This window comes from Trachypithecus francoisi, unplaced genomic scaffold (assembly GCF_009764315.1).
Source record: "Trachypithecus francoisi isolate TF-2019V2 unplaced genomic scaffold, Tfra_2.0 Lachesis_group0, whole genome shotgun sequence".
NCBI lineage: Eukaryota > Metazoa > Chordata > Mammalia > Primates > Cercopithecidae > Trachypithecus > Trachypithecus francoisi.
In genome coordinates this window covers 6,004,204-6,020,969 of record NW_022681453.1, presented here as the reverse complement: position 1 = coordinate 6,020,969, position 16,766 = coordinate 6,004,204, and the positions used below count along the sequence as shown (strand labels likewise).

Below are 16,766 nucleotides of genomic sequence, written 5' to 3'. Positions count from 1 at the left end.
CAGAGTGGAGTATGGCAACAAGAGTATTATCTGACTTGGAAGACTTGGGGCCTGCTTTTCCCCTTGTTCTGACACTGAGAAAAAAACTGTTGTATTACTAAGATGGGGAACGCCAACCACAGATATCTCAGATATGGCAGTATGATGGATTTTCAGGAAAGGAGAGAAATTAACAAGACAGAAAAGTTATCTGTAGCAATTTAACAAATAGCTTTAATGATGTGAGGAGCAAAAAGTAAATCTATATATACTCCTTAAGCAAGTAGGCAAAGTAAGATTTAAAAAGATTTTGCATAGATAAGATGAATAGGAGACCAGAGATTCATACTGGGCCAGTTTGCAAAGACACAGAGATCCCTGCTTCCCATTTTGAAAATACTGTCTTCCTTACAGAGTCTTCTACATTCATGCTGTAGAAGCTATGAAAGTCGTGGGAAACTATGGAGTCAATGCTGCAAACTCAAGCACTGATAGGTCCAGAGAGCACTTGACCTGTCTTAGAAGGAATGGTATTGTGATTATATACATTAGCTTTATTTATGGTTTCTGCCTCATAACTCCCATAGCCCTTGTTATAATGTTGGGGTGCTTTAGGCCTCAGAAGTTGGCATCAGAAAACAGAATCTCTCTCTCTCTGACCTTCCCCTGCTTGCCTTTCACCTGCTTCTTTTTCTCCCCCTAGGCAGGCTTTTCAAACTAAAAATATACTCTATCCCTTACCTTTCTGTCTAGGAGCTGATCATAAAGAAATTCTTTGACTTATCTTGTCTGATTGTGGGTCATAAAACCCTCATTTCAGAAGGAGTCCTGCTCCATACCTGAAGGAAGGAATGCTACACAGAGAGGCCATGAAGAATCTGAACAGAAAAGGCCTTGCTGAGCTTGTCCATTCAGTCTATTAGTATTAGATTATGCACTTTTTGTCCAGTCACATTTCTACACAGTTGCCAATTATGGCTGTCCAGTGAAGTCTCTATAAAAGGATCAAGAGAACAGGGTTTGGAGGACTTCCAGGTAATTGAACACATGGAGGTTCCTGGAGGGTGATGCACGCAAGAAGGCATAGAGGCTCTGTGCTCCTTCCCCCATACCTTGTCCTATGCATATCTTCTATGTGGTGTACATGGGTATCCTTTGCAATATCCTTTATAATAAACTGGTCAACATAAGTTAAATGTTCCCCTGAGTTCTGTGAGCCACTTTAGCAAATTAATGGACTCTGAGGAGGAAGGCATGAGGACCCCAGTCAGAAGAACATGTAAAGCAACCTGTAGCTTGCAATTGGCATCTGAAGGGAGGGGACAGTCTTGGGTACTAAGCCTTCAACCTGTAGAATCTGACACTATTTCCAGGTGGACAGTGTCAGAATTGAACTGAATTAGAGGACACCTAGCTGATGTCTGCACAGAATTGCTTTCTTGTTTGTTTGTTATCTGGGGACAAAAAAACACCACACATTTGGTCACATGATTCTGTGTTGTTGCTGTGACAGCAGAGGAGGGTCAATTTGTGGTTTTTCCACTCAGGGAAGGTGAAGCTCCTTCTCAGCCCCAGCCCATTGCAATTGTGGAAAGATTACTCCAGTTCCAGATTTTCCCGTTTCTAAGAGAAGCCCCAAATTTCTGCTGATATTTGGAATTGCCTCGTTTTTAGATATTGACAATAAATTTTTAAAATTTACAACCAAAGCTCAGAAAATTACCCAGTTCCAAGCTATATTTGGCCACAGCCCTCTGGTATTTGTCTGCGAAATAGATCTTAGGAGGAAAGGATGCAAAATTGAAGCTAGTAGCAGAAGAGGCTCAAGAGGAGTAAGGTGTGAACTGGGTATACTGCCTTGGCAAGGTGGCCTGTGATTTCTGGCCCCACCAGTGCCTGTTTCTGGGTTGTCAGGAAGGACCTTATCTTAGATCCTAGTTTCTAAGTCCCTCTCCTACCCAAGGTGGGTCCCAAGGCAGCCCTCCACTGTCTGGCTTTAGATAAGACCCTACAGCAACAAGCCAATGGATAACCCTCTGAGACCTAGTGTTATCTATATGTGATCTTCAAGGCTGTGGTAGAGAATTCCCTTGTAAATAGAATGCAAGAGCAAGTGGGAAAATTTTCTTTTTTCTGTGTCAGTCAATAGTGATCATTAGCCTTCTCCCCATCCCACAAAATGCCTCTTCCTTGCAAGAACCAGATACTGTAGCCTGGAACCTTGTGTGATGGAGATGAGGTATGTACTGAGGTGCCCTAGAATAAAGAAAAGTGGAAATCTCTCTGGATGAGATCCTCGTGCTAGACTGTAGCCCAATAACTGGCAACACTAACCACAGGAGTAGAAATATTTATGATGCTCGACCTACATTGTCTGTCATTGATGTCTGTGTGCCTGGCAATTTTGTACATGGTGATCAGTCATCACCAGGTCTCATACCTGCACCCTGTTATGAGTTCAAGACTCTCATGAAGTCAGTGAGAGGAATAGAAAGTAGGATGCTATATGATATTTGAATAGTATAGCACAGAGTATAAAATGATTTTTTGTGTGCGATGAAAATTCTTTATCTGATACTTCTAACTTTGTCTTAATTAATGTCTTTCATTCAGTGACTTCTGTTAAGTTTGCTCATATGGTCTGAGGAAATTTTGAAAGTGTGTTTTTTAAGCAAGGGAGAGAGTCAGTACAGAATTTTTGGTAAGTACTATTTACCTTTTTGGTGTTTGAATGACTTTGATCATCAACATAATGATTGCGATCTGCCAGGATTGGATTTTATTTAGAATTTCTGGGAAAATACTCATGTATCCCATATAGCACTCCTGTGGAAGGAGTGACCTTCTTTTTAAGGGTGACCTAAACTATCAACAACCATAACAAAATCTGTTTTGCCACCCTACCATGGTGGCTGTGTAATTTGTAGATGAATCCTGGTCAGAAAGCTGGACTGACATCTAAATATAAGTATATTCTTTGATGCCTAAATTACATCTTGAATGTCTAACAACAGGATGGCACATATGAAATATTTGCAAGAGCCTACTAACAAGCTTCATAGACTAGCATAGACTGGCTGTAGTGGACTGATAATTGCTGTGTGTGATGTGTGAGATGTGTGAGCTTTCTCCTTTTTTTTTTTTTTTTTTTTTTTTGAGACGGAGTCTAGCTCTGCCGCCCAGGCTGGAGTGCAGTGGCCGGATCTCAGCTCACTGCAAGCTCCGCCTCCCGAGTTTACGCCATTCTCCTGCCTCAGCCTCCCGAGTAGCTGGGACTACAGGCGCCCGCCTCGTCGCCCGGCTAGTTTTTTGTATTTTTTAGTAGAGACGGGGTTTCACCGTGTAGACCAGGATGGTCTCGATCTCCTGACCTCGTGATCCACCCGTCTCGGCCTCCCAAAGTGCTGGGATTACAGGCTTTAGCCACCGCGCCCGGCCCTTTCTCCTTTTATACTAGCAAACAATTTAGAAGAGTTTAGAAAGACTGAAACTGCCTGAATATTTGCGTCTGAATGAGAGTTTTGGAATAAGACTGTTTTTTTTTTTTAAGACAAAAGATATTTAATAACAAAATTATATCCCAATTCTTGTAACAAAAGTCCAAAAGTCAATGGAAATTAATTTTTCTGTCCTCTGTACCCTTCATACCATTTTTTTTTTTTTAAGAAAAATGTCTTTATTAGAGAATTGAAAAACAACAGGGTCAAAAAAAAAAACCCAAAAGATAATTCTTTGAAGAATTCAACAAAAGTGACGAACCTTTAGCTAAACAGACTAAAAAAGGAAGAGAAGATACAAATAAATAAAATCAGAAATTAAAGTGGGAATATTGCTACTTACTTTATAGAAATAAAAATAATTACAGGAAAATAGTGTGGACAATTGTAGGCCACCAAATTAAATAGGCTGGATGAAATGGACAAATTCCTAAAAACATACAATCTACCAAAACTGACTCAGAAAATATTAAAATTCTGAACATATCTGTAACAAGTAAAGAGATTGAATCAGTAATCAAAGTTGTTTTCTTTTCAACAAAGAAAAGTCCAGAATTGAATGGCCACACTGGGGAATTCTACCAAGCACTTAAAGAGCATTGACATCAGTTCTTTTCAAACTTTGTCCAAAACATAGAAGAGGAGGGAACTAACTCATCCTGTGAAACCCATATTACCCTGATAGCAGAGCCAGACAAAGATAACCACAAGAAAAGAAAACTAGACATCAATGCCCCCTCTGAATACAGATACAAAAGTCATTAACAAAATACTAGCAATCTGAATTCAACAGCATATTGAAAAGATTATACACCATGGCCAAGGGGGATTTATCGCAGGAATGCAAGGGTGGGTCAGCATAAAATTCAATGTAATTTTACATAGAAAATTAATCAATGTAATACACCATGCTAATAGAACAAAGGAAAAATGCCACATGATCATCTCAATTGATGTAAAAAAAATGCATTTGACATAATCCAAAACACTTTCATCATGAAGATACTCAGACAGCTAGAAACACTGTGGCACTTACTTAATATAATAAAGGGAATTTATGAAAAATGCTCAATGGTGAAAGACTGAAAACTTTCCCTCTAAAACCAGAAATAAGACAAGGATGTCCAATTTCACCACTACTATTCAAAATTGTACTGGAAGATCTAGCTAGGTCAATTAGGCAAGAAAAAGAAGTAAAAGGCATCCACATTGGAAAGAAAGGAAGGCATCCAAACTATCTTTTTTTTACAGATGACGTGACTCTATGTATATAGAAAATTTTTGAAAACCTACTATAGCTAGTTATAAATGAGTTACCAAAATCTCAGGGTACAAAATCAACACCAAAATCAGTGTGTTTCTACACAACAGCAATGCACAATCTAAAAAAGAAATTAAGAAAATAATTCCATTTACAACAGCTTCCAAAAGAATAAAATACCTAGGAATAAATTTAACCGTGGAAATAAAAGACTTGTACACTGAAAATTACAAAACGTTGCTGAAACAAATCAAAGAAGAACTAAATAAATGAAAGGACTATGTTCATGAATTAAAATGCTTAATATTGTTAAGATGCAATACTACCCAAAGTGATCTACAAATTCAATGAAATTCTTATGAATATTTTAACAACCTTTTTTTAAATTTACAGAAATGAGAAAGTTAATCCTCAAAGCCATATAGAACTGCAAGGAGCTCCAAAATGCCAAACAATATTGAAAAAGAAGAATAAAGTTGGAGGACTCATAATTTCTGACTTCAAAACTTAACTATAAAGCTACAGTGATAAAAAAAAAAAAAACACTGTAGTACTGGTATAAAGTAGACATAAAAAATCAATGGAAATAAACCAATACATATATGGCTAATTGATTTTTGACAAGGGTGCCAAGACTATTCAATAGGAAAAGAATGGTATCTTCAATAATGTTTCTGGGACAAGTACACGTGCATACACAAAAATGAAATTGGACCCCTACTTTACACCATATATAAAAATTAACTCCAGATGGATCAATGGCCTGCATATAAGTGCAAAACCTTAATACTCTTAGAAGAAAACATTAGGGTAAGTTTTTATGGCTTTGGGCTCAATAATGGATTTTTAGATAGGACACCAAAAACTTGAGCAACCAAAGAAAAATGAAATAAATTGACCTTCATAAAAATTAAAATCCTTTGTGCATCAATGAATATTATCAAGAAAATGAAGACACTTCATAGGATGGGAGAAAATATTTGCCAGTCATATATCTTATAAGGGTCTAGTATCTATATTACATAAAGAACTCTTACAACTCAAAAAGGAAAAGACAGACAGCCCATTTTTTAAATGGCCAAAGGACTTGAATAGATATTTCTCTAAAAGAATATACAAATGTTCAATAAGCACTTGAAAAGATATTCAAAATCCTTCATCATTAGTCATTAGGGAAATGCGAATCAAAACTACAGTAAGATAGCATTTCACATCCACTAGGAAGACTATAGTTTAAAAAAATGGAAAGTAGCAAGTGTGGACAAAAATGTGGGGCAACTGGAAACACTGCTATTTGGCTGGTGGGAATGAAAAATGGTTTAGCCACTTTAGAAAACATTTTGGTTGTTCCTCATAAAAATAAGTAGATTCACCATATGACCCAACAATTCCACTCCTGGATATAAATGCCAAAGAATTTAAAATAGGTGTTCAAACAAATCTATGTACATACATGTCCACAGCAATACTATTCACAATAGCCAAAAGGTGGAAACAACCCAAATGTTCATCAACAGATGATGGATAAACAAATTGTTGTGTATGCATACAATGGGATATTATTTCTGCTATAAAAGAATGAAGTGTTGATACATGCTACAATGTGGATGAACCTTATCAGCATTATGCTAAGTGAAAGAAGACAGACACAAAATGTCCCATATATATGACTTTATTTATATGAAATATTCAGAATAAGTAAATCCACAGAGATAGAAAACAGATTGGTGGTTGTCAGGGGCAGTAGGTAAGATGGGGAATGAGGAATTACTACTTAATGGGCATGGAATTTCTTTTGCATGGTGAAAATATTTTGGAACTAGATAAAGAATATAGTTGCCCATCATCATTAATATATAGGAAACCAGTAAGTTGTACACTTCAAAGTGGCAAACTTTACATTATGTGAATTTTACCTCAATTTTAAAAAATCTATTTAGGTATGCTTCTCATGTACTAAAATGCACCCAATTTAAATGCATGTCAATAAATTTTGACATATATGCAATTTCATGTAACAACCACCTCAATCACAATATAGAACATTTCTATTCCCCTGAAGTTTCTTGTGCTCCTTTTCAGTCATACTACCACCTTGAAACTCCTAGGCAGACACTGATCTTTTTTTCTCACACCATAGATTAGTTTTTCTTACACTAAAATGTTTATAAATCAAGTATGTGTTTACTATTTGAAGGCTAACTTCTTTCACAGTATGTATTTGAGATTTGTACATTTTGTTGATATATCAGTAATTCATTCCTTTTTAATCCTAAACAGATTCCCTTGTATGACTAAGACACATTTTTTTCACTCAGTTATCTGTTTGTGTTGTTTTCAATTTTTGGCAATTATGAATAAAACTTTAATGAACATCTGTGTACAACTCTGTGGTGGGTATATTTTTATTTCTTTTGGGTAAATTCCTACAAGTGCAATTGCCAGGTTGAAGGTAAGTATATGTATGTTTACCCTTTTTTTTTTTTTTTTTTCTGAGACAGAGTCTCATTCTGTTGCCCAGCTAGGCTGGAGTGCAGTAGCATGATCGCAGTTCACTGCAACCTCTGCCTCCTGGGTTCAAGAGATTCTTGTGCTTCAGATTCCTGAGTAGCTGGGATTACATGCATGTACCACCAGCCCAGTTAATTTTTGTAATTTTAATAGAGACAGTGTTTTGCCGTGTTGGCTTGGCCAGGCTGGTCTCGAACTTTTGGCTTCAAGTGATCCACCCACCTTGGCCTCCCAAAGTGCTGGGATTACAGGCGTGAGCCACCATGCCCAGCCTGCTTTATTTATTTATTTTTTTAAGCCAGCCTTTTTTCTGAGTACTTGAAACATTTGACACTCCATCAGTTGGGTATGAGTGTCATATGTTCTAAATCCTCACCAAGAGTTGGTGTGATCAGTCTTTAATTTGAGACATCATAATAGGTGGGTAGTTGTATCTCATTGTGGTTTTAATTTGCATTTCTATAATGTTATATGATGTTGAGCATATTTTCACATTCATTTGCTATCCATATGGCTTCTTTGGTGAAGTATCTGTTCAAATCTTTGGCTCATTTTACAATTTTTTTATTATTGAGTTTTAAAAGCCTTTTATATATTCTGGCTACAAGTTCTTTATTCGATATGGGATTATTCAAATATTTTCTCCCAGTTTAAGGCTTGTCTTTTCCCTCTGTTGAAAGTATTTCAAAGAGCTGATGTTCTTAGTTTTAGTGAAGGCCAATTTACCTTTTTTTTTCTTTTACATTGTGCTTTTGGTGTCTTACCCAAGAAATCTTTGCCTAATTCAGCATCACAAATGTATTATTCTGTGTTTTTTTCTAGACGTTACATAGTTTTAGATTTTACATTTGACCTGTGAGGTATTTAGAATTAATTTTTGTATAGAGTATGAAGTATGGATGGAAGTTTCTCTGTGTATAAAGTATCTGGGTTATTTTTTGTTGTTATCTTTCCTGGCAGCTTTTAAGATTTTTTTCTCATTATTATTTTTATTACTGGTTTGTAGCGTTGTGATTTTGATATGCCTTAGTATGGTTTTCTTTTATTTTACTGCTTGTAGTTTTTTGGTTCTGGAATTTGTGGACTGACATTTGTAATCATGCTGTTGTAAGAGATATTGATACTTTAATTTCAATTTTCAATTATTTGTTGCTGGTGTGTAAAAATAAAATTTGATTTTTTTTTTTTTTTTTTTTTTTTTTTTTGAGACGGAGTCTCGCTCTGTCACCCAGGCTGGAGTGCAGTGGCCGGATCTCAGCTCACTGCAAGCTCTGCCTTCCGGGTTCACGCCATTCTCCTGCCTCAGCCTCCTGAGTAGCTGGGACTACAGGCGCCCGCCACCTCGCCCGGCTAGTTTTTTGTATTTTTTAGTAGAGACGGGGTTTCGCCATGTTAGCCAGGATGGTCTCCATCTCCTGACCTCGTGATCCGCCCGCCTCAGCCTCCCAAAGTGCTGGGATTACAGGCTTGAGCCACCGTGCCCGGCCTAAAATTTGATTTTTATGTATTGATCTTGTACCCTGCAATATACTAAACTGACTTGTCAGTTCTAGTAGTGTTTTCATAGATTCTGTAAGTTTTCCTTCAGAGAAAAACAAACCCATTGTCTGTGGACAAAGACAGTTTACATCTTCCTTTACATTCTGTTTGTCTTTAATTTCTTTTTCTTGCATTATAGCACTGGCTCCAACCTCTGTTACCCTGTTAAATAGAAGTGGTGAGACCAGATTTCCTCACCTTGTTCCTGATGTTACAGGGAGCAGTTTTTTGTATGGTCCTAATCTTGCCTCATTATTAAGGCAAAACTTTTCTCAGTATTCTACCCAATGTGTTGTAAGTTATTAGGTTTTCCAGTCTGAATAGAGCAGACATGCACTAGTCCTGGCTCTGCTAGAGATCCAGAGATTTTTCCTTCTAATCTTTTTTTTTTTTTTTATACTTTAAGTTCTAGGGTACATGTGCACAACTCGCAGGTTTGTTACATATGTATACATGTGCCATGTTGGTGTGCTGCACCCATTAACTCATCATTTACACTAGGTATATCTCCTAATGCTATCCCTCCCCGCCCCCTCCCCACAATAGGACCCGGTGTGTGATGATCCCCTTCCTGTGTCCAAGTGATCTCATTGTTCAATTCCCACCTATGAGTGAGAACATGCAGTGTTTGGTTTTCTGTTCTTGTGATAGTTTGCTAAGAATGATGGTTTCCAGCTGCATCCATGTCCCTACAAAGGACATGAACTCATCCTTTTTTATGGCTGCATAGTATTCCATGGTGTATATGTGCCACATTGTCTTAATCCAGTCTGCCACTGATGGACATTTGGGTTGATTCCAAGTCTTTGCTATTGTGAATAGTGCCACAATAAACATACTTGTGCATGTGTCTTTATAGCAGCATGACTTACAATCCTTTGGGTATATCCCCAGTAATGGGATGGCTGGGTCAAATGGTATTTCTAGTTCTACATTCTTGAAGAATCGCCACACTGTTTCCACAATGGTTGAACTAGTTTACAGTTCCACCAACAGTGTAAAAGTGTTCCTATTTCTCCACATCCTCTCCAGCACCTGTTGTTTCCTGATTTTTTTTTTTATTATTATACTTTAAGTTCTAGGGTACATGTGCACAACGTGCAGGTTTGTTATATATGTATACTTGTGCCATATTGGTGTGCTGCACCCATCAACTCGTCAGCACCCATCAACTCGTCATTTACGTCAGGTATAACTCCAAATGCCATCACTCCCCCCTCCCCACTCCCCATAATAGGCCCCGGTGTGTGATGTTCCCCTTCCAGAGTCCAAGTGATCTCATTGTTCAGTTCCCACCTATGAGTGAGAACATGTGGTGTTTGGTTTTCTGTTCTTGCGATAGTTTGCTGAGAATGATGGTTTCCAGCTGCATCCATGTCCCTACAAAGGACATGAACTCATCCTTTTTTATGACTGCATAGTATTCCATGGTGTATATGTGCCACATTTTCTTAATCCAGTCTGCCACTGATGGACATTTGGGTTGATTCCAAGTCTTTGCTATTGTGAATAGTGCCGGAATAAACATACATGTGCATGTGTCTTTATAGCAGCATGATTTATAATCCTTTGGGTATGTATCCAGTAATGGGATGGCTGGGTCAAATGGTATTTCTAGTTCTAGATCCTTGAGGAATCGCCATACTGTTTTCCATAATGGTTGAACCAGTTTACAATCCCACCAACAGTGTAAAAGTGTTCCTATTTCTCCACATCCTCTCCAGCACCTGTTGTTTCCTTACATTTTAATGATTGCCATTCTAACTGGTGTGAGATGGTATCTACTGTGGTTTTGATTTGCATTTCTCTGATGGCCAGTGATGATGAGCATTTTTTCATGTGCCTGTTGGCTGTATGCATGTCTTCTTTTGAGAAATGTCTATTCATATCCTTTGCCCACTTTTGATGGGGTTGTTTGTTTTTTTCTCGTAAATTTGTTTGAGTTCGTTGTAGGTTCTGGATATTAGCCCTTTGTCAGATGAGTAGATTGCAAAAATTTTCTCCCATTCTGTAGGTTGCCTGCTCACTCTGATGGTAGTTTCTTTTGCTGTGCAGAAGCTCTTTAGTTTAATTAGACCCCATTTGTCAATTATGGCTTTTGTTGCTGTTGCTTTTGGTGTTTTAGACATGAAGTCCTTGCCCATGCCTATGTCCTGAATGGTATTATCTAGGTTTTCTTCTAGGGTTTTTATGGTTTTAGGTCTAACATTTAAGTCTCTAATCCATCTTGAATTAATTTTCGTATAAGGAGTAAGGAAAGGATCCAGTTTCAGCTTTCTACTTATGGCTAGCCCATTTTTCCAGCACAATTTATTAAATAGGGAGTCCTTTCCCCGTTGCTAGTTTTTCTCAGGTTTGTCAAAGATCAGATGGCTGTAGATGTGTGGTATTATTTCTGAGGACTCTGTTCTATTCCATTGGTCTAGATCTCTGTTTTGGTACCAGTACCATGCTGTTTTGGTTACTGTAGCCTTGTAGTACAGTTTGAAGTCAGGTAGCGTGATGCCTCCAGCTTTGTTCTTTTGACTTAGGATTGTCTTGGCAATGCAGGGTCTTTTTTGGTTCCATATGAACTTTAAAGCAGTTTTTTCCAATTCTGTGAAGAAAGTCATTGGTAGCTTAATGGGGATGGCATTGAATCTACAGATTATCTACAGATTATCTTGGGTAGTATGGCCATTTTCACGATATTGATTTTTCCTATCCACTGAGCAGTGGTTTGTGGTTCTCCTTGAAGAGGTCCTTTACATCCCATGTAAGTTGGATTCTTAGGTATTTTATTCTCTTTGAAGCAATTGTGAATGGAAATTCATTCATGATTTGGCTCTCTGTTTGTTTGTTACTGGTGTATAAGAATGCTTGTGATTTTTGCACATTGATTTTGTATCCTGAGACTTTGCTGAAGTTGCTTATCAGCTTAAGGAGATTTTGGGCTGAGATGATGGGGTTTTCTAAATATACAATCATGTCATCTGCAAACAGGGACCATTTGACTTCTTTTCCTAACTGAATACCCTTGATTTCTTTCTCTTGCCTGATTGCCCTAGCCAGAACTTCCAACACCATGTTGAATAGGAGTGGTGAGAGAGGGCATCCCTATCATGTGCCAGTTTTCAAAGGGAATGCTTCCAGTTTTTGCCCATTCAATATGATATTGGCTGTGGGTTTGTAATAAATAGCTCTTATTCTTTTGAGATATCTTCCATTGATACCAAATTTATTGAGTTTTTAGCATGAAGGGCTGTTGAATTTTGTCAAAGACCTTTTCTGCATCTATTGAGATAATCATGTGGTTTTTGTCTTTGGTTCTGTTTATATGCTGGATTACATTTATTGATTTGCGTATGTTGAACCAGCCTTGCATCCCAGGGATGAAGCCCACTTGATCATGGTGGATAAGCTTTTTGATGTGCTGCTGGATTCGGTTTGCCAGTATTTTATTGAGGATTTTTGCATCGATGTTCATCAGGGATATTGGTCTAAAATTCTCTTTTTTTGTTGTGTCTCTGCCAGGCTTTGGTATCGGGATGATGTTGGCCTCATAAAATGAGTTAGGGAGGATTTCCTCTTTTTCAATTGATTGGAATAGTTTCAGAAGGAATGGTACCAGCTCCTCCTTGTACCTCCGGTAGAATTTGGCTATGAATCTGTCTGGTCCTGGACTTTTTTTGGTTGGTAGGCTATTAATTATTGCCTCAATTTCAGAGCCTGCTATTGGTCTATTCAGGGATTCAACTTCTTCCTGGTTTAGTCTTGGAAGAGTGTAAGTGTCCAGGAAATTATCCATTTCTTCTAGGTTTTCTAGTTTATTTGCGTAGAGGTGTTTATAGTATTCTCTGATGGTAGTTTGTATTTCTGTGGGGTCGGTGGTGATATCCCCTTTATCATTTTTTATTGCATCTATTTGATTCTTCTCTCTTTTCTTCTTTATTAGTCTTGCTAGCGGTCTATCAATTTTGTTGATCTTTTCAAAAAACCAGCTCCATTGATTTTTTGGAGGGTTTTTTGTGTCTCTATCTCCTTCAGTTCTGCTCTGATCTTAGTTATTTCTTGCCTTCTGCTAGCTTTTGAATGTGTTTGCTCTTGCTTCTCTAGTTCTTTTAATTGTGATGTTAGGGTGTCAATTTTAGATCTTTTCTGCTTTCTCTTGTGGGCATTTAGTACCATAAATTTCCCTCTACACACTGCTTTAAATGTGTCCCAGAGATTCTGGTATGTTGTATCTTTGTTCTCTTTGGTTTCAAAGAACATCTTTATTTCTGCCTTCATTTCGTTATGTACCCACTAGTCATTTAGGAGCAGGTTGTTCAGTTTCCATGTAGTTGAGCCGTTTTGATTGAGTTTCTTAGTCCTGAGTTCTAGTTTGATTGCACTGTGGTCTGAGAGACAGTTTGTTATAATTTCTGTTCTTTTACATTTGCTGAGGAGTGCTTTACTTCCAACTATGTGGTCAATTTTCGAATAGGTGCAATGTGGTGCTGAGAAGAATGTATATTCTGTTGATTTGGGGTGGAGAGTTCTGTAGATGTCTATGAGGTCCACTTGGTGCAGAGTTGAGTTCAATTCCTGGATATCCTTGTTAATTTTCTTGTCTCATTGATCTGTGTAATGTTGACAGTGGGGTGTTGAGGTCTCCCATTATTATTGTTTGGGGGTCTAAGTCTCTTTGTAAGTCTCTAAGGACTTGCTTTATGAATCTGGGTGCTCCTGTATTGGGTGCATATATATTTAGGAGAGTTAGCTCTTCCTGTTGAATTGATCCCTTTACCATTATGTAATGGCCTTCTTTGCCTCTTTTGATCTTTGATGGTTTAAAGTCTGTTTTATTAGAGACTAGGATTGCAGCCCCTGCTTTTTTTTTGTTCTCCATTTCCTTGGTAGATCTTCCTCCATCCTTTTATTTTGAGCCTATGTGTATCTCTGCTTGTAAGATGGGTTTCCTGAATACAGCAAACTGATGGGTCTTGACTATCCAATTTGCCAGTCTGTGTCTTTTAATTGGACCATTTAGTCCATTTACATTTAAGGTTAATATTGTTATGTGTGAACTTGATCCTGTCATTGTGATATTAACTGGTTATTTTGCTTGTTAGTTGATGCAGTTTCTTCCTAGCATCGATGGTCTTTACATTTTGGCATGTTTTTGCAATGGCTGGTACCGGTTGTTCCTTTCCATGTTTAGGGCTTCCTTCAGGATCTCTTGTAGGGCAGGCCTAGTGGTGACAAAATCTCTAAGCATTTGCTTGTCTGTAAAGGATTTTATTTCTCCTTCACTGATGAAACTTAGTTTGGCTGGATATGAAATTCTGGGTTGAAAATTCTTTTCTTTAAGAATGTTGAATATTGGCCCCCACTCTCTTCTGGCTTGTAGAGTTTCTGCTGAGAGATCTGCTGTTAGTCTGATGGGCTTCCCTTTGTGGGTAACCCGACCTTTCTCTCTAGCTGCCCTTAATATTTTTCCCTCATTTCAACTTTGGTGAATCTGACAATTATGTGTCTTGGAGTTGCTCTTCTTGAGGAGTATCTTTGTGGCGTTCTTCGTATTTCCTGAATTTGAATGTTGGCCTGCCTTTACTAGGTTGGGGAAGTTCTCCTGGGTGATATCCTGAAGAGTGTTTTCTAACTTGGTTCCATTTTCCCCCTCACTTTCAGGCACACCAATCAGACATAGATTTGGTCGTTTCACATAATCCCATATTTCTTGGAGGCTGTATTCATTTCTTTTTCCTTTTTTTCTCTAGACTTCTCTTCTTGCTTCACTGCATTCATTTGATCTTCAATCATTGATACTCTTTCTTCCAGTTGATCGAGTCAGTTACTGAAGCTTGTGCATTTGTCACGTATTTCTCATGTCATGGTTTTTAATCTCTGTCAGTTCGTTTGTGGCCTTCTCTGCATTGCTTATTCTAGTTATCCATTCTTCCATTCTTTTTTCAAGATTTTTCGTTTCTTTTCGCTGGGTACGTAGTTCCTCCTTTAGCTCTGAGAAGTTTGATCGACTGAAGCCTTCTTCTCTCAACTCGTCAAAGTCATTCTCTGTCCAGCTTTGATCCATTGCTGGCTATGAGCTGCGTTCCTTTGGAGGGGGAGATGCGCTCTGCTTTTTTGAATTTTTTGAATTACCAGCTTTTCTGCCCTGCTTTTTCCCCATCTTTGTGGTTTTATCTGCCTTTGGTCTTTGATGCTAGTGATGTACTGATGGGGTTTTGGTGTGGGTGTCCTTTCTGTTTGTTAGTTTTCCTTCTAACAGTCAGGACCCTCAGCTGTAGGTCTGTTGGAGATTGCTTGAGGTCCACTCCAGACCCTGTTTGCCTGGGTATCAGCAGGGGAGGCTGCAGAAGATAGAATATTGCTGTACATCGAGTGCTGCTGTCTGATTCTTGCTGTGGAAGCTTCATCTCAGGGGTGTACCCTGCCATGTGAGGTGTGAGGTGTTCATTTGCACCTAGTGGGGGATGTTCCCCAGTTAGGCTACTCAGGGGTCAGGGACCCACTTGAGCAGGCAGACTGTCTGTTCTCAGATCTCAACCTATGTGCTGGGAGATCCACTGCTCTCTTCAAAGCTGTTAGATAGGGTCATTAACATCTGCAGAGGTTTCTGCTGCTTTTTTTTTTCTATGTCCTGTCCCCAGAGGTGGAGTCTACAGGGACAGGCAGGCCTCCTTGAGCTGCGGTGGGCTTCACCCAGTTCGAGCTTCCCGGGCGGCTTTATTTACCTACTTAAGTCTCAGCAATGGCGGGTGCCCCTCCCCCAGCCTCGCTGCTGCCTTGCAGTTAGATCTCAGACTGCTGTGCTAGCAATGAGGGAGGCTCCGTCGGGGCGTGGGACTCTGCCGGCCAGGTATAGGATATAATCTCCTGGTGTGCCGTTTTCTAAGACCCTTAGGAAAGCGCAGTATTAGGGTGGGAGTTACCCGAATTTCCGGGTGTTGTGTGTCTCAGTTTCTAAAGGGATTCCCTTCCCCCTTGCGCTTCCCAGGTGAGGCAATACCTCGCCCTGCTTCAGCTCTCGCTGGTCGGACTGCACCAGCTGACCAGCACCGATTGTCTGGCACTCCCCAGTGAGATGAACCCGGTACCTCAGTTGAAAATGCAGAAATCACCTGTCTTCTGTGTCATTAGCGCTGGGAGCTGGAGGCTGGAGCTGTTCCTATTCAGCCATCTTGCTCACACCTCCCTTCTAATCTTTTAGGATGTTTTTCCTCTTGATCTTAAGTAGTTCATTTACATGGATACACTGATAAGTATTTAGTTGATGATTTGAGAGGGATTGTACAGAGTTCTCTCTTTGTGCAGTTCTATCCTTGCTGGTACTCTATTCTGCAAACTCTAGCTCTGTGGCCTTCCTGAACTCCCAATTCTTTCTCCTCAGGGTGATCTCCTGACTCATCCTGGCTTTCCAGTATTTGTAACACAACCTTAAGACTCTCTCCAGGCAATAAGTTAGGGTAATAATAGAGTTCATTCACCTCCTTTGTTTGAGGTTTCTCAGGGCTCTCTGTTCTTCATTGCCTGATGTCCAATGCCCCTAAATCATTGTTTCATGTATTTTGTCCATTTTGTGATTTCAGGCATGATGGCGAATGTAATCCCAACTTATCACTGTTGAAAGCAGATGTCCCAACTATCTTTTGTTATTTGTTTCTCATTTATTTTTATTGTGACCAAAAAACATAATCTGTAAAACTAGTTTTAAGCCCTATCATGTGATTTTTCTTGATGAATGTTCCATTTACTTGAAATAAATGTGTCCTCTGCATATGACAATGTGTGTAGTGTTCTATAAATGTCAGTTAGATCAAGCTGGTTGATAGGGTTTTTTGTGCCTTCTCTACACTACTGTTTGTTAAGAAGACATAGCAATTCTCACTGACTCAATAAGAAGTTAGCAAACAGCACTGTTCTATCAATCACTGAGAGAGAAGAATTGAAATCCTGAATATAGTACTGGATTTGTCTTATTTCCCCTTTTAATTCTT

General features: G+C 38.8%; 1 protein-coding gene across 1 annotated transcript in view; it reads left to right on the top strand.

Annotated features, from left to right (window-relative positions):
- Nucleotides 1-421: 421 nt before the first annotated feature.
- Nucleotides 422-16,766, top strand: part of SLC66A1L (solute carrier family 66 member 1 like) — a 45,808-nt gene continuing 29,463 nt past the window's right edge. Inside the window, exon 1 of the mRNA XM_033199646.1 lies at nucleotides 422-502. Coding sequence (XP_033055537.1) covers nucleotides 422-502 — 81 coding nt within the window. The remainder of the gene's footprint in view (nucleotides 503-16,766) is intronic.